The 24,343-nt window shown below is 38.4% G+C and overlaps 1 protein-coding gene across 2 annotated transcripts in view; it reads right to left on the minus strand.

The window, feature by feature from the left end:
* Positions 1-24,343, minus strand: part of APC6 (anaphase promoting complex 6) — a 169,758-nt gene that overhangs the window by 104,542 nt on the left and 40,873 nt on the right. For both annotated transcript variants that reach the window (XM_089806964.1, XM_089806963.1), the window contains exons 4-8: positions 19,830-19,869; positions 19,419-19,464; positions 19,059-19,138; positions 18,753-18,934; positions 18,524-18,649 (exon numbers count right to left, since the gene is read on the minus strand). In XM_089806964.1, coding sequence (XP_089663090.1) covers positions 18,524-18,649; positions 18,753-18,934; positions 19,059-19,138; positions 19,419-19,464; positions 19,830-19,869 — 474 coding nt within the window. The remainder of the gene's footprint in view (positions 1-18,523; positions 18,650-18,752; positions 18,935-19,058; positions 19,139-19,418; positions 19,465-19,829; positions 19,870-24,343) is intronic.

Here is a 24,343-nt window from a genome sequence, read left to right on the forward strand (position 1 = left end):
TACAGCAACCCACTGATGGGTTGAACATCAGACGGGTAAGAAAAGTATTTCTTCACAAGGATCATCAAAAGGACATTCACATGGAGTAGCCATAGGGATTCCTTAACAATTTGTAACTGGTTTATAGGTTGAGGACATCTCTCTATGGCCTAAAGCAAGGCCTAGAGTTTGGTATTCCAAGATGGGTTCCTTTCATCTCTTAATCATTATTCCCCTATCACGACTGAAGTTTGAATGTCTACATTTTACAAAAGGATTGTCATCTATTTTTAGTTCTCTATGTTGATGATTTAATTGTCATGACAAGCACCTCATCCAACACTGCTAGGTTTCTTTGCACGACAAGTTTCCCATGACTGATCTGGGTTCAGTATGACTATTTTCTTACAATTGAGATCACACATTATGTTCCAAAGATCTAACTTGCTCAACCCAAGTATGCTTCTGATCAGTTTGGTTTAATGTGGTTGTGAGTAAGCCTGCCCCAACTCCCTTGCTATCTAGAGTTAACAGTAATGTTAAGTGTTCCACTCCATTGGTTGACGTGACCTTGTAAGGTCAACTTGCTCACAACCTTGTATCATCAACTTTCATTTTGATTCAAACACCATTTGTTGGCAAAGCAAGAAGTAGCATGCCACTACTCTTTTTTCCACTAAGGCGGGATATTGAGATTTTGTTAATGCTACAACTGAAGCTATCTACCTTCTTAATATCCTCCCTAAGTTTGGCATTCCTTTTCAAAAGCCATGAATCATTTGTTGTGACAATCAAAGTCCCATTCAAATCTCAAAGAACCTAGACCATTCTCAACAAATCAAACATATAGAGGTCTGTGTGCACATTTTCCAAGAGCTAATTCAAGAGCAAGTCATCAATTTGCAGTATTGAAGTAAAGCAGAGAATATTGCAGATATCTTCACCAAAACTTTCACTAAGCGTAAGCATCATCACTTGCAAACTTTCTTGCAGGTGTAGGACATCATTCTTTCAAGTGGGGCACCTAGACCTTCTCACTTCTTTTTAGTGAGGGGAAGGGGGTGCAATGGGAAGTTTTCTAAGGGTTTTCTATATTTGCACAAGAATAGGTATTATGGGTAATAGGTAATATTTTTAAGTAAATTTGCCTATCATGGACTCTTATAGGCAGATGATTTTGGTGAGGGAGTCATTTTGATGATTATTTGGGGATTGGATGTTCTATTTTGCTCTTGGAGAGATGGGGTTTAGCATATTTTTTATTTTATGTGTTATGCGGGGCCAAAATATTATTATTTTGAGTTGAGTTGCACTTTTTATTTTATAAAGTTACTTTTTATATAAAAGTGCATTATAAAAGAATTTCATAAGAATATTTTATGGATACTTCTAGAAGTTCTTAGTAGCTTCTTAGAAAAGTGAATAAATAGAGTGCTTGGCCCCTCATTTGGACATCCTATGACTTGAGTTTACACTACTTTTCTCTTTGAGCATTTGTGGCACCATCTTGGTCTACAGATTGTCATTTGATCTTTAGGAACGGAGTCTCCTAAGGATTTGCATAACTAAAGAGGTGAAATATCCTTTGAAGGGTTGCACTTTGGAAGTAGTATTCAGCTACTTCAAGTTGGGCTTATTTGGACATTTCCAGTAGGGTTCGATTTTCAGCCTAGACACACATTTTTGCTCATATCTCAATGTTGGCTGGGAGTTTGATTTTTATTTTGTGGGAGAATTTTCCTTGGAACCTGGCGATTATTTCCATAGCATTTTCGGCACCTTTCAGCCCAGCATTCATTTTTGTCAGGTGTCGTACCAGTCTGTACATGTACGGTTGTACTTGCAGGCCGTACGGTCAGCAAGTTTGAGGGCAAGTTGGAGTTGCATTTTCATCATTTTGTCTTCAGCATTCAGTCTCCAACATTTGCTCAATCCAAGTTCTTTCATTTTAGTTTGTAATTGTAAGAAATTCTCAGTTGCATTCAGCCAGTGAGGGTTTGTTTGTAATGTGCCATGTTGTAATGCTTTGAGTTAAAAATCGCATATCATATGTAAAAGCATTTGGTTATCATTGAATAAATATATTGGAACTATTTTACATCAGCTATTTGAGTAGATTTGTTGCACAACAATTTCCTTTATTCAGCATTTTATTTTCAGCAGTGTATTTAGTTTGCATGTCAAGTGTTTGACGAAATTTCACAGTTCAGTATCAGTGGTTATTAGTGGCCTATTGGCAAGGGCCGTTACAATGGTATCAGAGTAGTGTTCTTGCCATCCTGTTGGGTAAAGAATCTTTATGCATTCTTCAACTTCTGGGTATCACAAGTATTATACACGCAAGAGAGCAGCACCTAAAGGTGAGCAGGAATTCAGAGATATACTTACTATGGGTGAAGACAGTCACAGAGTCCACCTAGAGTCCCTAGGACTGATGAGGATGAGACTAGAAACTTCTTCCGAGCTATGGCTACTGGACAGCAAGAGATAGTTCAGTCTATACGTGCATTGACTACTATGATGGAAAGAGTTGCTCAGCTGAGGAATCAAGAACAGGGTAGGGGGACACCAGAGCAAGATAACAGGAGTGTAGCAAGTTCACAGGGTGCTCCTAAGCACAGGTCATGGACTGCAAACAGAACTACACATCTTACATTCCTTAGAGAGGCAACCCAGGAGGCAATAGAGGACAATATGCCAGAGGACTTTCAGGATGATCTTCAAGCTACAGATGTAGAATGGCAGGCACTACCTCCACACATTCGTGAGTTGCTGAATTTTGATCGCTACCTGAGTCAGAGAAGAGAGCACATAAGGAGTAGCAGGCAGAACAGGAGGCCTAGAGGAGGTCAGGATAGTGAGTTGGAGCGAGCTGCTAGCAAGCTCACCTTACCATCCTTCGACGGCAATGGATAGATGACAACACAAGCCTGGATCCATGAGTTAGATACTTTCCTAGCGTTGAGGCCTATGTCAAAGATGGATGCTATCAGGTATGCCACTTTGCATTTAGAGGGCGCAACACATGATTGGTGGTCACATGGTATAGTTACATTGTAGCATAATCAGGTGACATCCTATTAAGATTTTGTGGATAGATTGGTAGAGCGCTTTGACAAGAAAGACCCAGAGATATTCTTTCATGATCTTGCACAGTTGAGACAGACAGACAGAAAATTTGGAGGTCTACATCAGTGAGTTTCAAAGATTATCAGTGATGGTGCAGGATGTGTCCGAGAGGAGGTTGGTTATATTGTTCACAGAGGGGTTGTCTGAACCTCTAAAGGGGTGGATCAAGGCATTCGATTTCCCTTCATTGCAAGAAGCTATGAGGAAGGCACAGAGCATGGAGTTCACAGCACCCTCCAACAAGTTCACCACCAAGAGCACTTCTTCATTCATGGACAATAAGAAGTTTGATAAAAACAAGGGCAAAAAAAGGTGACACCAAGGGTAAGTCTACTGCACCTTTGGATATGGAGACACTGAATGACTTGCGCAGGAAGAAGCTATGTTTTTACTGCAAGGGTCCCTACGACAGAGATCATGATTGTCCTATGAGGCCTAAGGGAAAGGCCAACAGGGTTATGTGGGCTTACTACGAGGGTTCAAATTCTAATAATTCTGGACATGAGGTTGATCATAGTGATGCAGAGCCCGAGGAAGAAGCAGAAGCTCCGGAGACTAAAGAGGAGCCCGAGTTGCACTTACATGAGGCACACTTGTCTAGCATTCAGCAGGAAGGATCTTTTAGACTACGTGGTGTTCTAGCAGAGCAGAGAGTTATTACTTTGGTTGATACAGATGCTATGCGCAATTTCATTGATGCACGTTTTGTTGAACGTCGTGGAATTATGACTGAGGAGTTTGAGGGACTACGGGTACAGGTTACTGATGGTTATACTCTTAAGTGTAACAGGATGGTTAGAAATTTGCTCTTACACCTAAACAACTATGAGTTCAAGGCAGACTACCATGTTGCCAACATGGGTGATCTGGATATTGTTCTTGGAATGGAGTGGTTGCACTCATTGGAAAAGGTCACCTTCAGATTGAAGGACATGGAGATTAAGTTTGAAATGGATGGGAAGCAACACATTTTGAGAGCCATCGGGAATGGAGACATCAGGCCTATTTCCTTCACACGGCTGGAGAGGTTAATCAGACATGATGACATTGAGTGGGCAGCCGCATGTACTCTCATGCCTACACAGGAGGGATAGCATAAGACAGAGTATCACCCAAACATACAAAGGTTGAGAGTGAAGTATGACAGAGCCTTTAGTGACATTCCACCTGGCAGACCACCGAACAGAGGTATTGAGCACATCGTTGAGTTGAAGGAGGGTGCTAAACCTATGATGATTACACCATACAAGCATCCTAAGAGGTTCAAGGATGAGATCGAGAAAACCATCAAGGAGCTTCTTGCGATGGGACACATTAGGCCTAGCAAGTCTCCTTTTGCTTCTTCAATTGTGTTGGTGAAGAAAAAGGATGGTACATTGAGGATGTGCATTGATTACAAGGTGCTGAACAAAAGGACAACCAAGAACAAGTACCCCATTCCACAGATTGATGCGTTGATTGATGAGCTTCACGGTGCATGTTACTTCACGAAGATTGATTTGAGATCCGGCTACCATCAGATCAGAATTAGAGAGCAGGATATTGAGAAGACTGCCTTCAGATGTCATTGCGGGCACTTTGAGTTTGTGGTCATGCCATTTGGGTTGACCAATGCGCCAGCTACTTTTCAATCCACCATGAACAGGGTCTTCCGTCACCAATTGAGGAAGTATGTGTTCATCTTCTTTGATGATATACTGATTTACAGTTGGACTTGGCAGGAGCACATGGAGCACTTGGAGATAGTTTTGGGTATCCTGCAGTCGGAGTCCTTGTACGCTAAGGAGTCCAAATGTGATTTGGGCATGACAGAGTTATTGGACTTGGGTCACATCATTAGTGCAGAGGGAGTAATGATGGATCCTAATAAGATCTGTGCTACTGTGGATTGGCCTACTCCAGAGAACCTGACACAATTGAGAGGATTTCTTGGGTTGTGTGGTTTCTACCGTAGATATGTGAGTGGGTATTCACGCCATGCAACTGCTATGAGAGATTTGTTGAAGAAGGGAGCCTTCGTTTGGACACCTGAGGCACAAGCTTGCTTTGAGAGATTCAAGGAGATCATGACTACATGCCCTGTGTTAGCATTACCCAACTTTTCGAAGCCATTTGAGCTTCAGTGTGATGCATCTGGAGAGGGTATTGGTGTTGTTCTGATACAGGACAAGCACCCCATTGCATTTGAGAGCAAAAAGCTCCATGGACCAAAAAGATCATTTAGTATATATGACAAGGAGATGTTGGCTATTATGCATGCATTGGCTAAATTCAAGAAGTATCTGGTGGGTGGTAAGTTTTGCATTAAAACTTACCACAATAGTTTGAGACATTTCCTTGGGCAGAGAGATCTCAATGACAGGTAGCAAAAGTGGGTTAGTAAACTGCAGGCTTATGATTTTGACATCTCCTATGTGAAAGGGCCTCAAAATGTGGTAGCAAATGCATTGTCACGGAGACCACATCTCAGTGCTATGATTCCGATATCAAAAGATTGGAGGCACTTGATCATTGCTCAGTATGCTAGAGTTTCGTGGGCATCCGAGATTGTTGATGGGACAATTGTCGATACCAGGTATACACTTGTGGATGGTTTGATTATCTACAAGAACAGGATATTCTTAGTCCCAGGATCGAAGGTGAAGCGTATTGTAATGAGAGCACTTCATGATTCACCTATAGCTGGACATCCTGGATACTTCAAAACGTATAGGCAAGTACAGGGGTGGTTTACATGGAAGGGGCTCAAGGCAGATGTGTTGCAGTATATTAGAGAATGCCCTGTTTGTCAGCAGAACAAACAAGAGCACACCTTTCCAGCAAGGCTCCTACAGCCACTTCCCATTCCTGACAGGAAGTGGGAGTGTATATCCATGGATTTCATTATGGGCTTGCCTAAGGCCCAAGGGCGAGATTGCATCTATGTGGTGGTAGACAGGTTGATGAAGTATGCACACTTCTTTCCCATCACTACTACTTACACGGCAGTCCAAGTGGCTGAAGTCTTTTTCAAGGAGATTTTAAGACTACATGGGATACCCCGGAGCATAGTGAGTGACAGGGACAGCAGGTTCTTGAGTCATTTTTGGCAGGAGGTGTTCCATTTATGTGGTACTGAGCTCACACCTAGCACCAGTTACCACCCGTAGACTGATAGGCAGACAGAGATAGTAAATAAGTGGGTGGAGGGATATTTGAGGAACTACGTGGCTGATCAGCAGAAAGCCTGGGTTAGATGGATTTATTTATGTGATTATTGCTATAATACTACCTATCACATGTCTATTCAGATGACTCCTTTCAGAGCACTATATGGCTATAATGCACCGAGCTTTGTTGATTTGCTTATGAGTGATGTTAGAGTTCCTCGTGCTGGGGATTTGCTTTAGGAGAGCAAGGACATTGTTGATGCTCTTAGAGATAATATTGCCAGAGCACAGAATCAGCATAAGCAGTATGCCGACCAAAAGAGGACAGAAAGGAGTTTTGAGGTTGGTGACATGGTTTACCTCATGCTGTAGCCTTACCGACAGTCTACTCTCAGGATGTAAAGTGCCTTGACAATTTTTTAAGTTTTATCCCTATTTTTCTACCTTAGGAATTTTGTCAAACACTTCCCTTGCAACCTCAATTTGCTGATGTTTGTTGTTTTGCTATGATTTTTGAATGCCAATGATATTGATGAATACAAATGATTACGAAATAACTAATTGGAAATCAAAGTGATATGCAACTTCTTTTTATTATTTTCCAAATGCAAGTACATGAAATTCTGATGTAAAATGCACACCTGCAGCGTAGAGATATTTTCACAAACACTTGGCATGCATCCTATGAATGACTATGCAATGAGACATTTTTACAAACATTTGGCATACAAACTTAACAGCTGAATTAAGTTGATTTCCCTTCAATACTTCAATGTTTACAATGACTGAATACTTTGGTAACAAAAAGACATATATTACTTGTCAAATGTATCCATCTACAATTGTCAAATGTAAATACCAAAAGAACCTGGAATAAGTAGCCGAAATGACATGTTTTTTGGCTTTTCTTTTTCGGATTTGCTTTTTCGGACTGCTTTTTTGGATCTTCTTTTTCGGCTCTTCTTTTTCGCTTTGCTTTTTCGGACTGCTTTTCAGATCTGCTTTTTTGGCTCTGCTTTTTCACTTTGCTTTTTCAGATCCGCTGCAAAAACTGAAACCTTTCTCCTTGCCAACTGATGTCAAAAATTAGATGCACGAGCTGAACAAAAATCACTGAATATTATCTCCCAATTAATCACAAATGAATTGGCTGAATACCAATTCCTCCACTCCCAACTAGGGTTGATATCTCGCAACCGAAATTGGCACCTTAGAGTCTTCAAACCCTCAGGCAAGTATGCAAGCACTAAGGCTCTTAGCACAATAGATGAATATGCAACTCAAGATGTGTAAAATGAGCCCCCAAAGGCTCCTTATAAGATTTCACAAGCAACTCCAAGAAGCTTCTAGAGGAATCCAGCACTTTATTCTTTTAAGTGACTTTTTGATATTTTATTATGTTAGTCACTTCAATATTAAATCAATTAAATATAAAGTTACTTTTTAATATTTCATTGTTTAGTAACCTTATAAGTAATTAATTTAATATATCTTTTCCCCCTTATTTCTTCCTTTTTAGCCTCCGGGGAAAATAAAGGCTAAAATAAAATAAGTAGCTAGTGCCTGTCAAAAAGGGGACATTACAGTCCTCCCTTCCCAAAATTGCTTGTCCTCAAGCAATTGCAAACTCGGCTGTTGTAAAATCTGCTCATTCTCCCATGTGGCGTCCTCTGCAGGCAAATCCTTCCATCTCACCAAGTACTCCTTAATCACTCTGTTCCGCAATTTCCTCTCTCTAACATCAATGATCTCTTCAGGCACCAAGACCAAATGTCCCTCATCAAGTGGTGGAAGATCCGTGGAAAAGATAACCTGCTGACCTAATGCCTTCTTGATACATGAAACATGAAATACATTATGAATCTTGCTGCTCGCAGGCAGCTCTAACTCATATGCTACCTCCCCAATCCTCCTAGTAACCCTATATGGACCGTAGAACCTTGGTCTTAGTTTCTCTGCTCCACTCTTTTTAAGAGAGGACTGTCTATAAGGCTGCAATCGTAGATATACCATATCACCAATCTCAAAGCTGCGCTCAACCCTATGTTTATCTGCATAAGTCTTTTGATGATTCTGTGCCATTACCAGATTATCCTTGAGTGCCTTCAATATATCTTGGCTTTCCTGAATCCAATCTTTTGCTTTAGGTGCCCTACTCTCACCAAAAGCCATCTCCACAAATGAAGGTGCATCATACTCGTACAAGGCTCTGAAAGGACTCGTTCCAATGGGCATATGGTGTGTGGTATTGTAACAATACTCTCCTAAATGCAACCACCTGATCCAAACCCGCTATTGTCCTGCCACATAATTACGCAAGTACCCCTCAACCCACTTATTAACAATTTTTGTTTGCCCATCAGTTTGAGGGTGATAACTGGTACTGGGTGTCAACTCAATACCTGTCAGTCTAAACAGCTCTTGCCAAAAAGCACTCATAAACCTGCTATCCCTGCCGCTGACTATGTTCTTAGGTAGCCCATGCAATCTAAAGATCTCCCTGAAAAATAGCTCAGCCACCTGTGAAGCCCTATACTCTATTGGAATAGCAAAGAAATGTGCACATTTTGTGAGCCGGTCTACCACAACAAAGATGTTGTCTCTCCCCTGTACCTTGGGTAGGCCTATGATGAAGTCCATCGAAATGCTCTCCCACTTCCGCTCAGGAATGGGCAAAGGCTGAAGTAACCCAGTTGGATGTGTATGCTCGGACTTATTCTGCTGGCAAGTCACGCACTCCTTCACATGCTTCAACACATCATCCTTGAGGCCTTTCCATGAAAACCTCTCTCTAATCTGTCTATAAGTTTTGAAGTAGCCCTAATGGCCTGCTAGGGGTGTATCATGGCAAGATTATAGTATTTTCTCCTTCAATTTTGATTCCAGTACCAAGTAGATCCTATCCTTGTAGTAAATCACATCATCAACTATCTTGTACCTGTCATCCCGAATCAATCCATCCATCAACTCACAAGCAAATGTATTCTTGGAGTACTCCACCAGTAAGGTGGATTTCCAATCTGCTGAAATCTCAGAGAGTGAGCAAGCTGAAAGCCTCCTAGAGAGGGCATTTGCAACAATGTTCTTCTTCCCCTTAACATACTCTATGTCGAAATCATATGCCTGTATCCTGCTAACCCACTTCTATTGTCTCTCGTTCAAGTCCTTCTGCTCTAAGAAGTAACTAAGACTGTTATGATCTGTCCTCACCACAAATTTTCCCCCAACTAGATACTGTCTGAACTTCGCCAAGGCATGCATAATGGCGAGCATCTCCTTATCATAGATGGAGTATAGTCTCTCAGCTCCCCACAACTTATGGCTCTCAAAGGCGATAGGGTGTTGATTCTGCATAAATACTACACCAATACCTTCCCCTAAAGCATCACACTATAGAATGAAAGGCTGCGTGAAATCAAGAAGTGCCAACACTGAACAACTGTTCATCACCTCCTTGAGCTTATCAAAAGCTCGTTGCACCTCTGTTGTCCAACAAAATGCACCCTTCTTGGTCAAATCTGTCAAAGGTGCCCCCAACTGTGAGAACCCCTTAACAAAACGCCTGCAATAACTGCACAATCCGAAGAAGCCCCGTAGCTTTGTAAGTGACCGTGGTGTGGGCCAATCTAGAATAGCATGTATTTTCTCTTGGTGCACTTGGACATCCTCTGCACTGATCATGTGTCCCAAATAAAGAATCTCTCTAAGGCCGAACTCACATTTCGAAGCCTTAGCGTACAAGGACTGCTCCTCCATGATGGTAAGGATCTCATCAAGCTGCTGCAAGTGTTCTTCCCAAGTTTTACTGTATATAAGCAAATCATCAAAGAATACCAAGAGGAACTTATGCAACTGTTTGTTGAAGATATGATTCATACAAGACTGGAATGTGGCAGGTGCGTTAGTTAATCCAAATGGCATCACCAAGAACTCATAGTGCCCATAGTGGCATCGGAAAGCAGTCTTGTGCACATCTTCTTCCCTCACTCTAAACTGATGGTAACCCGATTGAAGATCAATCTTTGAAAAATATCTTGCCCCATGTAACTCATCCAATAACTTATCGATCCTGGGTATCGGGTACCTATTTTTGATTGTTTTCTTATTGAGGGCTCGGTAATCTATACACATTCTCATGGTCCCATCTTTCTTCACCAGGACCACTGAAGAAGCAAAAGGGCTGGAGCTAGGACGAATGTGTCCCATATCAAGCAATTCCTTGATTGCTTTCTCGATCTCATCCTTAAATTTCTTAGGATGGCGATAAGGGGTAGTAATCACTGGCTTGGTCCCTTCTTACAACTCAATAGCATGCTCGAAGCCTCTATCTGGTGGCCTCCCTGGGGGTATCTCACCATAAACCTTGTCATGTTTGCCCAATAGCTCCTTGATGTCAATATGGACTGGCTGTCCTGAATCTATAGATTCCTTAGGAGTGATCACACACTCTGCTGCCCAAACTATGTCATCATGCCTGAAAATACTCTCCATACATCTAGCTGAAACAATCTTAGGTGCTTTAGATGTCATACCTCTAAGCACCACTCTACGCCCATCAGCATCTCTAAACTTGAATTCCATGGTTTGGAAGTTCTGTGAGTACTTCCCTAATGATTGCAACCATTGGACCCCAAGTATGGCATGGATATCACCCAGGTCAACCACATGAAATCATCTGTAATTGTGTGGTTGCCCATCATAATAGACAACTGTGGAATCCACTGAGTACAAGCTATCTTACACCCATCAGTCACCATCACACTGAATCCCTCAAAATCCTCTAGAGGAATTTGTCGCTTGTTCACCAATGATGCATCAATGAAGTTATGAGTAGCTCCACTGTCAATCAATACTGCTATCTGATGACCTTGTAGGACCCTACGAACTTTGAAAGAGTTGAACTTAGGAGCACTGGAGATAGAAGCAATGATCTCATCATGAATTTCCTCATCTGAACCGTTATTGTCTTCCCTTTGAGGTTCCTCTTCCTCAAAACTGCTCTCATCATCTGATATCACCTCAATTAAGTAAGCCTTGCCTTTCCCTAGGCAACGATGTCCACTAGACCATTTCTCCTTGCAATGATAGCAAATCCCCTTAAGCAAACACTCCTGTCTATAGGCTTTATCAAAGTTCTCCTTATTACTTTTTTTCTGGAATGGCTTCTTCCCCTTATCCTTATGGGATGTGAAAGGCTTGCTAGGAGCCCTAATGCTAGATGTCGAATATTCCATGTCTCTAGTCTTCATCGTAGCATCCTGGAGAGAATCTAGTTTGAAGGCCTTAACCCAACCATGAAGAGGCTCTATCAATCCCTCAATGAAGAGCATAACCAACCGCTATTCTGAAATATCTGTCACCATAACTGCCAACCGTTGGAACTCTGTGATGTAAGCATCCACTGAATTAGTCTGCCTGAGTTGTGCTAACTCCCTAAAGTGGAGTTCAAGATCCTTACGATCAAACCTGTCAATGAGCTTCTAGGTGAATTCCAAATATGAAGTAATGTTGGCATGCCCCAAGGTGACAAATCCATGGTACCACCATTGATGTGCTACACCTTCCAAATGGAGTGTGGCATACTGGATAGCCTATGTTTCCATAGGATTGAGCTGCAAATATGTGTCGAGCTTCTGAACCCAAGCTCTAGCTATACCTTTTTTACTTCCATCAAATGATGGTAAGGTTAGTTTTCCCACCTTACGCTGCAAGTCTTATTTTGCACCCCCCATTGATTGTTTCTTGGTCTATTTCTCAATTTAAACCACAAAAGTCTACTAGTGACATGGCAGCCTTGAAATCATCACCTAGAGAGTTGTACTCCCTCAAATAATCACCATATCCCTCTTCTCTTACTTGCTGGTCATGATTTGCAGCACCCTGTTCTCTCAAAAATGTAGGCATAAGAGGCCTAGGAGTAGCTCTACTTTCTGTTCTAGCACTGCTTTGAGTTGTATCATTGTTTTCTTGACCCCCATTGTGTCCATTCTGCCCATTAGTCCTGTTATGGTTCCTATCATTTCCATTGTTTCTGTTATCTACCAGCAGTCCAAGGATAAGTGACAGTTCTTCTCTTCCTCTTGCTATTTCATCTCTCAACTCCTGTTGCCCTCTTACAAGAGCATTAAGCATTTGCTGAGTACTGTTTTCTTCCATGAGTTCTAAAGGACTTAAGCCCTTTCTTGCCTTGTTATAGAATTTATCAAAAGGATTTATGAATGGAACATTTGGAAACTCTTCACTCATAACCCGTACAGGATGGCAGGAACTTTAGCTCTGATACCATTGTAAAGTGCCTTGACAATTTTTGAAGTTTTATCCATGTTTTTCTGCCTTAGGAATTTTGTCAAACACTTCCCTTGCAGCCTCAGTTTGCTGATATTTGTTGTTTTGCTATGATTTTTGAATGCCAATGATATTGATGAATACAAATGATTGCAAAATAACTAATTGGAAATCAAAGTGATATGCAACTTCTTTTTATTATTTTCCAAATGCAAGTACATGAAATTCTATGGCCCTTTCAGGATTATCAGGCGGATAGGTGAGATGGCTTATGAGTTTGAGCTTCCAACAGACAGCAGGGTGCACAATGTTTTCCATGTGTCACGGCTCAAGAAGGCATTGGGTCAGCATGTTGTGCCTTCAGCAGTTCTTCCTCCATTGGATGATGAAGGGAAATTGGTTCTTGTTCCTGAGCACATCATTGACAGCAGAGAGAGACAGTTCCATAGGAGGACTATCAGAGAGTACTTGGTGAAGTGGAGAGATTTACCCAAGGAGGATGCCACATGGGAGGGAGAAGATATTTTGCAACATCCAACTTTGAGATTGCTTGAGGGCAAGCAATTTCAGGAGGGGCAAACTGTCATGTCCCATTTTTAATGACATATTATTTTTCAGTAAATTTGCCTATCATGGACTCTCGTAGGCAGATGATTTTGGTGAAAGAGTCATTCTGATGATTATTTGGGGATTGGATGGTCTATTTTGCTCTTGGAGAGATGGAGTTTATCATAATTTTTATTTTATGTATTATGCAGGGCCAAAATAGTATAATTTTGAGTTGAGTTGCACTTTTTATTTTATAAAGTTACTTTTTACATAAAAGTGCATTATAAAGGAATTTCATAAGAATATTTTATGCATACTTCTAGAAGTTCTTAGTAGCTTCTTAGAAAAGTGAATAAATAGAGTGCTTGGCCCCTCATTTGGACATCCTATGACTTGAGTTTACACTACTTTTCTCTTTGAGCATTTGTTGCACCATCTTGGTCTACAGATTGTCATTTAATCTTTAGGAACGAAGTCTCCTAAGGATTTGCATAACTGAGGAGGTGAAATATCATTTAAAGAGTTGCACTTTGGAAGTGGTATTCAGCTACTTCAATTTGGGCCTATTTGGACATTTCCAGCAGGGTTCGATTTTCAGCCTGGACACACAATTTTGCTCATATCTCACTGTTGGCTGGGAGTTTGATTTTTATTTTTTGGGAGAATTTTCCTTGGAGCCTGGTGATTATTTCCATAGCATTTTCGGTACCTTTCAGCCCAGCATTTATTTTTGTCAGGTGTCATACCAGTCTGTACATGTACGGTCGTACCTACAAGCCGTACGGTCAGCAAGTTTTAGGGCAGGTTGGAGTTGCATTTTCATCATTTTGTCTTCAGCATTCAGTCTCCAGCATTTGCTTAATCCAGGTTCTTTCATTTCAGTTTGTAGTTGTAAGAAATTCTCAATTGCATTCAGCCAATGAGGGTTTGTTTGTAATGTGCCATGTTCTAATGCTTTGAGTTGAAAATCGCATATCATATGTAAGAGCATTTGGTTATCATTGAATAAATATATTGGCACTATTTTACATCAGCTATTTGAGTAAATTTGTTGCACAACAATTTCCTTTATTCAGCATTTTACTTTCAGTAGTGTATTTAGTTTGCATGTCAAGTGTTTGACGAAATTTCACAATTCAGTATTAGTGGTTATTAGTGGCCTGTTGGCAAGGGCCATTACATGCGACCCATCTTTGCCTGCCCTATCCATATTTGATTCATGAAGGGATCTTGGAGCATTATTTATATTTGCATTTAAATTATTACATATTACTCTACATGACCCAAGTAAGGATAAACTCATTTGCCTTAACCAATTACAAGCCAATGCCTTATTTACCTAATCACCATTTACCTAGTAAAGGAGTCAATCAATCACATGCCCATGTGTTTATTACGAAGTAATTGATAAGTATTTGCTTGATATTAACAATGATCAGGAGATCAATTTATACAAGAGACCGAACAATGTTTCCTTATGAAACAATCGTAAGAATAGAAACATTCTATTATAGAAACAAGAAACTAATTATTACATTCTAATATTTACAGGAGATTACAATAGATAACCATTAGATACTAAACAGAGATAATAGAAACTATCTATTATCGTAATACTCTCCCTTAAGGGTTAATCTATCTAGAGCACAAAACTATCAAAAAGCATAAAAGGTAGATTCTGTCTACTCGGTGTGCTCTACACTATTCGTTGTAGGATGTGAATCAGATTGCTTAGATAGGGCAACTAAGCGCTTCTAACATTCAACCTTCATGTGCCCATATGTGTGCAATAGTTGCATTGAATGTTTTTTTTCCCTAGAGCCTTCTTAACCTAGAGCAGTGGACCTCTGCTAAGAAGACTGTTGTGAATGCGACTTGCCCTTATCTTTCTGAAAGGATTCAACAACAAAGGCTTACTCTGTAGAGGGGGAATTGGAACTGCAACCGAACCATTTCTTCCACCGATCTTGCTGAAGCAAAAGTGTGCAGAGATCTGTGAACTTCAGGTCAACACTAGTAGAAGTGATGTTGAGAGTCTCGATATAATGCTTGTAGGACTTGGGTAAACTCTTGAGAGTTATGACCACAATGTCCTCTTCCTCCATCTTGCATCCAATGGAAAGCAACTGATCATAGATTTCCTAAATCCTATTCAGGTGTTCCTAGAGCAATTTTCGCTCATCCATGATAATAGAAAACAGAGTGTTCTTAAGAAAGAAGGCTCTGCTTTTGTCTGAAGTCTCATGAAGTTTCTTGAGATGCTCTCATATCTCGACAACTATCTTGCAAGATGGAATCTGAGGGAGCTGATCATCAGCTACAGATAATTTCAGAATCATCACCACAACCCAATTATTTAGATCCCATGTAGCCTGATTAGTACCAGCTATAGTCAGACGCTTTGCAACACCCAATACAATCTGATTAGTATTCTGATATTCAAAGATTGCTAGTATTCGTTGCTTCCATGTGTTGTAATTCCAACCATTGAATTTTGAATTGCCCTTGAGCAGAATATTAGTCAAAGATGTCATAGCATGTTTTTTAGTGAAAAGTGCGAAAATCTGTAAAGGCACATACTTTGAGGCAAAGAAATGGAAGACCCAAAAAAATTGAAGGGGTACCCAGAAGAGAACTCGAAAAACCCGGAAAGAATATGTTGTCAGATTCTAGATCCGTTCGGCACAAAAATCGTGGCACCCAAGAAAAATGGACAATAACCCAGTTGAGATCTTGAAAACCCACCACAAATTTGTAAATAAATTTTTGATCTGGTACAAAAAATTAGGGTTTCGACCAAAAACGGCCCTAGCTGGAAAAACCCCAAAATTAATGGTGGAAATGCAGAAAAATGTGTTTTCTAGGTCGGATTTGAGGCGTGAGTGAACAACAAAAGCTTTGAAAACCCTGTGCCTCCAGCAATGGTGATTGCAGAAAAAACGGCTCGTGGATTCTACAGGCTCAAAAAATGATGATTTGAGCAAAAACAAATGTCACGATTTGCAAAGGTAGTAAACCACAAGTAGGGTTGCAATTTGTAGAGGTAATAGCACCCAACAAAATGCTGCCTAACACACCCATATAGAGAAAAATGACCAAAAAAAATGGTGTGATTTATCCAGACATGAGTAGCAAAAATAAATCGTAGAGATACAAACAGAAGTTGCAAAAAAATGGCCATTAGTAGCAAACAAAAACCCTCGCTCGAAGAGGATATCATAGAAAATATTTTTGAAAAATATTGCTTCGATAATTTTGAACAAGAAATTATAATATTTTCCGAAAAAATTCAAACAGTTGGCTTTGATACCATATTACGAAGTAATTGGTAAATATTTGCTTGATATTAATAGTGATCAAGAGATCAATTTATACAAGAGACTAAATGATGTTTCCTTAGGAAACAATCATAAAGAATAGAAACATTCTATTATAGAAACAAGAAACTAAATATTAGAAACATTCTAATATTTACAAGAGATTACAATAGATAACCATTAGATAATACACAGAGATAATAGAAACTATCTATTATCGTAATAGTGTTGTGCACCTGATTGTCACTTATCTATTCTAATTGAATTATATTCCTACTATCCCTAGTTAGCTCCAACTTTTGAAGATTGTAGCTTTCATAGAGATCTTTATCTCTTATTTTATTTAATAGAAAATACGACTGCTATGGTCATCTTCAGCTGAAGAAGACATTTATGATTATATTTGAGACAATATTATGTGTAGAGACATGTCTCATGTGAAGAGACTTGTTTTTGAAATTGAAGAGACCTTCGGTTGTGACGTTAAGAGTCTCTCAATTCTATATATGTGTGATTATTTTGTGTGTAAACACAACAATTGGGTATCAAGTGAAAGCATTTTGTTCGAGATTTTGCTATCAATAAAAGAAATATTTTCTGGTGTGGCTGGGTTTTTCCCTTCAAGTGGAAGGGTTTTCGTAGTATCTTGTGTCTTTTGTGCCTCTTTATTCTACCTTTTATCGCTGTTTATCTTTATTTTTCTCGGTAAAACTTTAACACCAACTGTATATATGACCAATTTTATTCAATTCCATACATTATAAGTATTGAGCCTTAGTTAACTACCATGTTTTATGCATTGCCTTGCTCTATGTAAGCAATATTTTCTCTATTTTCAAAAAAAAAAAAAATTGGACAACTCAATGATTTCAGTAGATCTGCTTTAATATTGGGACATATGTCTTCTTGCACAAACAAGGAAGAGACTTGTTTGTGACCTTCTTAAATACAGAAGAAGGTAATGCCCAGGGACTTGTTTAATGCATTGACTTGCTCTATGTAAGCATTCTTTTCTCTATTTAATATTAAAAAACTATCAAACAAAGTGTGAATATATGAAGAATCTTTCCTAACTATGTTCATCCTTAAGAATAAACTCTCCACTCCCAAAACCCATCACTACCTTGTCTATGTAGTATAAAAAGTTCTTCAAATTTCTTTTCAATATTTGTTTGTGATTTTTAGTCAGATCCCCTAAACCAACTACCAAAAATCTCATCACTAGAGTTCTCCAGTTAAATTGTTGGTAAAAAACTACTAGTGAGTCGTTTTGATCTATTTTGTTTATTCATTTTTATAGCACCATATAACTATTCTCATCATCAATCATTTTCTTTAAAGATTATTAAAGTGAAAAAATAAAATCATCAAAGACGTGCTGAAAGATCCATGTACAACATCAGCTTTAAATTGAAAAGCTAGAATAATCTACAAAGTCAAATGAGATCTGTAAGGCTAAGAAAGAAGCTGCTTAAAAACTGTTAGCACTTTAATTTGTCCGTCCCAAAACAACCCAAAACAGAACAGCATGTAAGGTAAACCCTTCCTCAATTCAAAATAGAAAACTCTCCTATATATAAAACTAAAAAATAAGAAGTAAAGAAACAGAAACTACTGATTTAATGATTATTGAGTATGTTCATAAGACACACCAGCACTTCTACACAAGACAGGTGATTTTTAAGTATTTTATCTCAAAGCAAACAACCTAAACAGCTAATCTTATGAACCAAAGTAGTTTTCTACTCTGTTCATCCTCCAGCCAAGCAAGCAAGGTGCCACTACTTATTTAAAAGAGTAGCTGTAGATCACCAACGGTACTAAGAGTGGATTAGATTCAATGGGTTTTCTTGTGCATAAATGCCCAATAATATTAGTTTTGTTTACATCTCAACAAGAGATTGTTGTGATCGTAAAGGTTCCGTATGTTAAACAACAAAATAAAGAATAAGATTTCCGGATGAAAGGTGAAGATCCCCTGGGCTATTTGTGGGGCATGATCAGGTCGGTATCATGGTTCACTTTTACAAAGACATACAGAGGACTGTAATGCTTCATCCCAAAAATAATGCTTCCTGCTGGTTCTGTTTAATCAGGAAGATTATTACTACTTACTTCTGTGGATAGTCCTTCACCAGATTACACGCCATAAGATAAAGCTCATTCTTGCGACCAAGTTCCACAGCTGTTACTATATGCACTAATGTGCACTTTAAATGAAAAGGATCCCTTTCAAGAAGACTGCATATAAAAGAAAAGAAACATTTCAGTTACACACCAGAAGACTGTTAAGGAGGATAAGAAATAAGTCTCTGTAAAACCTTGTTAAATGTCAAAGGCTTACGATGTCGTCAATTCAAAACACTTCTGATATTCTCCACATTGATGATAATAATCTGCTTTGCAGGTTATCAGATCAGCATTGTTCTTGAGGGAGCGGTTAATTGAGGTTTCATGTGAGCTGGCATTGCCAGGTAACCTCTCCAGCTCTGCAAACTTTGACTCCACCTTATCTGTTTTATCATACTGCAGCATAATACACAAAGAACAGATGGACAATGTAAGGCTACCATTAAAGGTCCCAAGTGTCAACAACAAAAGATATCTCAACATAACAAACTTATGTAGATCATAAAAGAGAATAAAGTACCTTCTTTATTAAACATGAATAGAATAAAGAAAGCCAACCATTCTCCACACCAAACTTCAAAGACGTAACCAGATTGACTTCTGCCAAGTAACCAATTTCAAAAAAAACAAATGAGCAGACCTTTTATTTATTTACAATATTTTCAAACATCTAGACACTTATATTCAAGGATATGACAGGGTGAATATAAAAAAGTAAATAAATGAATCGTGCTAAATAGAACCCAAATAAGGAGCAAATTGTGTAGTTAAAGATCACTTTTACTATCTCAATTCACGAGAAATAAACAAGTTGTAATTAAAAAAGCGGTCTAATACTAGGAAAAGCCATCAGCATGCTTGTATGAAAAGAAATGTGTACCTTCTGCTGATGTCAGCATATGATTGTTAAGTAGACACTCAAGTGCCTGCAAACAAATACAAAACTCACAGACCACAAATTTACCATCTGGAACTTGTGACAATATTTAAGGAAACTATATGCAAAAAAATTATCAGAAAGGTACTAAAAAGGGGAAGCTGACTTTGGCATTAGATGGCAGTAAATCATAAAAAGGAAGAAGCCAGGTTTACAGGAAAGGAATTTCTGTCCACCCCTAAATAAAATGCTTCACAGTACTTATGTGGTAAAATATTTTTCTTTAAGGCATGAACAATTCCCTAAATAAATGTGAGCATTTTTCCCTCTTCTATTAACCCCTTATTTCCAATGAAATCAAATTATTGAACAACATGCAGTATCCAGACAACTTAAGAAGAACTGGATCTGCACCTCATAGCAGTATGGATCTGCCTTGATAGCGGCTTTGTACCTGAAAGAGGACAAAGCAAGAATAGTTAGAATTTAGCAAAATAAACTTGTCAATGAAAACAAGAATATGAGTAAATAAGATATGAATGTATAATAGCAAAAAAAGGGCTCTTGATAATTAATAAATGAGTCACATAATCTACATCCCAGTAATATGACGATGCTTCTTCAAATTATCCTGCAGAAACTAATCACTCATTATGCCCTCGCAGTGACCTTTACCAGCATTCTTCCCCAAACATATTCATAAGACAAGAGAAAAGTATACCGTGAAAGAATTTATGGAGATAATTTCATTATTTTGTTTATTGACATGCAATCTTTGCTCTGTACTCTAAGAGCAAACCTAAAGACAAAATTGCTAATTTGCAGAATCTATATATTATAAGCAAAAGTGAAGCCATGTTATCATTATGTTTCCAAGTGCAAAAAGAAGCATGAAACCACTTATTAACATAAAAAGAATAGTATTCGCAGTAATTACTTCAACTCGTGATGGTTCTTAACATCTATGAATGCAAAGCTTTGAGAAGAGAAGGAAAACTAAACATTTTGTAAGAATTTGCCTATAGCAACAACCCAAGATCTTGAAGCCAATGCATAGCACAAGGATAAAAGAGAATAATATGAACAGGAACAAAGTCCAGTGTGGCACAGAGATGTGTACCCCCCAAAAATCCCTGTCCTGGGTCAGGGACATCCCTGGGATGGGGACTTTGCATCCCCCCATCACCACCTTCTCGCCACCAAGTCGCCACAGGACACAGGGATGGGCAGATATCCAGGGAACATCCCTCGACTGTTCCAGGGATGTCTGCAAATAAATGCCTTGTGTTTTACATTTTAAAGCCCGCTATAATACATGGATGGTGATATTAAAGGTCATTGTGTATTTTAAAACACATGCAATCGTTTAACAAAATCCCATTATGACTCCAAAGAGCATTTTTTAGGCATCTGTTATGATTTTTATAGCCGTATAGGGCATTATGAGCTGTGTTTTCCCTTTGACATACCTAGAGGGCAATTTTTAAAGCATTTACACATAGGAAATGCTTATAAAATGGTATGTGAATGTAACTTTAGAGCCCATTCTGATCTTTAGGGCATCGTTTATACACATTCAAGGCTTGTGTTTTATATTCTCAAGCCATGATAGGCTGAACGGTGATTCACAAGGCATTTCAATGTTGTAAAGCCCATATCTGATGCATTGTGTGAGATGTAGATGGCATTTCAAAGCCCACTTTGATCAGAAGTGCCAACTACACCATCATTCTAGGACGCAATTTATTTGTAGAAACCCATTTTTAGAAGAAGGAAGCATTTTATACTTGTAAAGCCTTCCAAGAAGCCCCTCTAGGGCATAGACATTCCATTTACAGCTTGTATTCATAATCACAAATCACGTTTTTGCTCTTCAAGGGGCCGATTATGGATTCTAATGCACCCATTTTGCAATCTCAAGCAAGAGCTTTGATTTGCAGATTTGAAATGAGTCCTTGTTGTTATTCCTTTGCATTTTCATCTTCCATCATGGACATTTGTCAAGAATCTCTTATTGACTCATGAATGCATTTATTTGGAAGAACTAATCAAACTCTTTTTCCTATATACTTGAAACCTAGAGATCTTTTCCCAAATTCAAACTATCAAAGAATTGGAAAGATCTCTTCAAGAATTTGAGACTACAAGATGCCCTTAATGGGCATTTAATCATCCTTTGTCGGCCTTCATTCCGCTATAGGATGCCCAATGATTGATGTGTTTTGGTTTGGTGAAAGCATCTCAAACCAGGATATTAATCTGCATTCTTGATTGTTATGTAGTGATGGTATCAACAAATCACTTGCTTGAAATCGGTCTTAAAAACATTATCTACTCTCCATCATTTTCACATCTTCTGATCCTTGCACAAGCATAAATGAGAAGATTTTCCTCTTGTAAGTGATATTTTTAAGTCCATTAGAAGTCATTTTGTAAAGTACTTGTCGCACACGAGGAGGTTTTTCATGCTCAGATGCGGCTTTTAAAAAGAATCAAGATGTACTCAGAAAATGCTTGTAGGTGGGTTTTTTAACTCACATTACATAATGGAGAGAAAACCTTTTGTCTTTTTATGCAAGACAAGTTTATGGATGGGATATTTTATCCCAACTGCAAATGCAAGGAAAATGAGTGTTGGAGCTTTTTTCTTTATTGCAATGTGCATCATTTATGGAAGAACTTGTATTGCAATTTCACTTCAATATACGAAGGGAAGTACTCACATTGTTTTGAAAACAGATCCTCTCATTCAAAGACTACAAATCTCTAAAATAAAAATCTTAATTTCAGATCTAAGAACTAATCTTGAACTTGCAGCTATATAGTGAGAGAGTTGGATCAAATCTTCTCGTATTCTCAGTCCTCCATGAATTTTTGACAAATGGCTAAAGAAGATAAATGATTTGCTTGAAGATAGGAAGCCAATGACTCCTTCAAACACCAAAGAGGTGGTTCCTACATGTCTTTGCAAGTCAATATGCAATGGAGGACAAAAATAGTGGACTATGAACGATGCCTGTATGATTCATGAAAATGAGCTGCATAAATTCGTTTATTTTCTTTTGGACAGGCCATTGCACTCATGCTGCAAGTTTTAAAGTCTGTTCCTTGCCTTCAGAAATGAACTCAAATGTCCTAGACAGGCTTCAGTGGTCACCATACATGTATGGTAAGTAAACTTTGCTCATAAAATGAGCTTCAAAATCCAAGATAAACAGTGACACAAGCCAGGATAAACAGTGACCGCCATTTTGAATTGATTTGCAACTTTAAGAATGCGGCTTCATTATGAAAACCAATTGCAATTGTATGGACGGTCCATTATAATCTACATGCAAGTTTAAAACAATGTTTTAACTTTTCAAAAATGTGTTTATGCCCTCCACGGGCTTTGGAGTTAATGATGCAGGCTATGTATGATTCATTTGCACTTAAAAACTACCAACACGGGCTTTCTAAACTCAGACACAAACCTTAAATGCCCTATGCGGGCTTTAAAAATTTGAAATGCAGGCATATGATAAATCAGTTTTTTTTCAACACAACCCAATACAGTCTTTTTGGCTCCGAAAAAGTGAAGAATGGGTTTTTAAAAGCAAGTACAAGTCATTTTAACACTTTAAAAACATGCAAATGACTCAAAAATCACTGTCCATAGCCTTTAATGGGCATTTAGTGAGTAAAAACATTGTATTACAAGTTTCGATGAATGAAATACATGTTAAAAACACCACCTTTATTTTATAAAACCAATAACGGGCATTTGTAAGTCAAAACAATATGTAATGACTTCTGAAATCCCCACTTTTAAAATCTTTAAATTTAATGATGTGATTTTATATAGCATATGCAAAGTCAAAAACAAACATAAACTCGTACTTTGTAAGTGAACTCAAAAAGCCCACTTATAAATAAAAGTTTAAAACATCTCTTGATTTAAAAAAGGTTTCTCGTGTTCATTTACACGCATTTAAACCTTTAAAAGATAAATATGTGATAAGACTTGAAAAGTTCACTTAACATATTAAAATCCTATAAAAGTTCACATATTTCATTGCAAATATGTATAGTATAGTTCTAAATCAAGATCACATGTAAATGGTACCCAAGATGCCATGTAAAAACCAACAAAAAGCCCTTTTAGTCAAGATTTTAATCAAAGAATGAAGATATGGAGTTAGGCTTAAAAAACCCACCTATAGGGTTCTTAATTCCTCAATATATCTTGAAATACAGCTTCTTTTGAGGCCTACAATACCTCGAAACGAATGGAATTGAAAATGCCATACTCCTAGGGTGAAAAAAATACCAAAATCAAACAAAACAACTAAGAAAATGCCTTATTAAGCTACAAAAATTTCCGTAGGGTTGCCCCAATTTTTTTAATACAAAACCAAAATCAAACAAAACAACTACGAAAATGCCTTATTAACCTACAAAAATTTCCGTAGGGTTGCCCCAATTTTTTTAATACAAAATTGGGGACAACTGACTCTAACTAAGGAAAATAGCTCATTTGTTTTTACAAACAACGAGGAACATAGCTAATTTGTTCTTACAAACAACAAGGACATAGAACCCATGATCTCCAAGTGCCTTAGTATCCATTGGGCTATAGAGTGTGTAGTCAGAGTATAGTAACTATTATGTTAGTACTTGTTATCGGGTTGGGTAGTTAGGTGGTAAGGAAATGTGCCGGTTGGTTTCCAACTAACCGACCCTTCTATAAGAACTTGGATGATTGTCAATGTACAAGTGTGGGTTTTCTGGTATTAATAAAGAAATCATTTCCTTGCCTACTGGATGGTGGTATTATTGGTACATTATGTTTTATGCATGTGTATATCAATTGTGTTATTTTGTATCTATGAACTTGAGTGATATTACCACTCTACATTTTTGGCGCTGCCTAAGTTCAGATCTAGAGG

The sequence above is a fragment of the Cupressus sempervirens genome, chromosome 10, assembly GCF_028749045.1.
Source record: "Cupressus sempervirens isolate cs-2001-9-10 chromosome 10, ASM2874904v1, whole genome shotgun sequence".
In the NCBI taxonomy this organism is placed as follows: domain Eukaryota; kingdom Viridiplantae; phylum Streptophyta; class Pinopsida; order Cupressales; family Cupressaceae; genus Cupressus; species Cupressus sempervirens.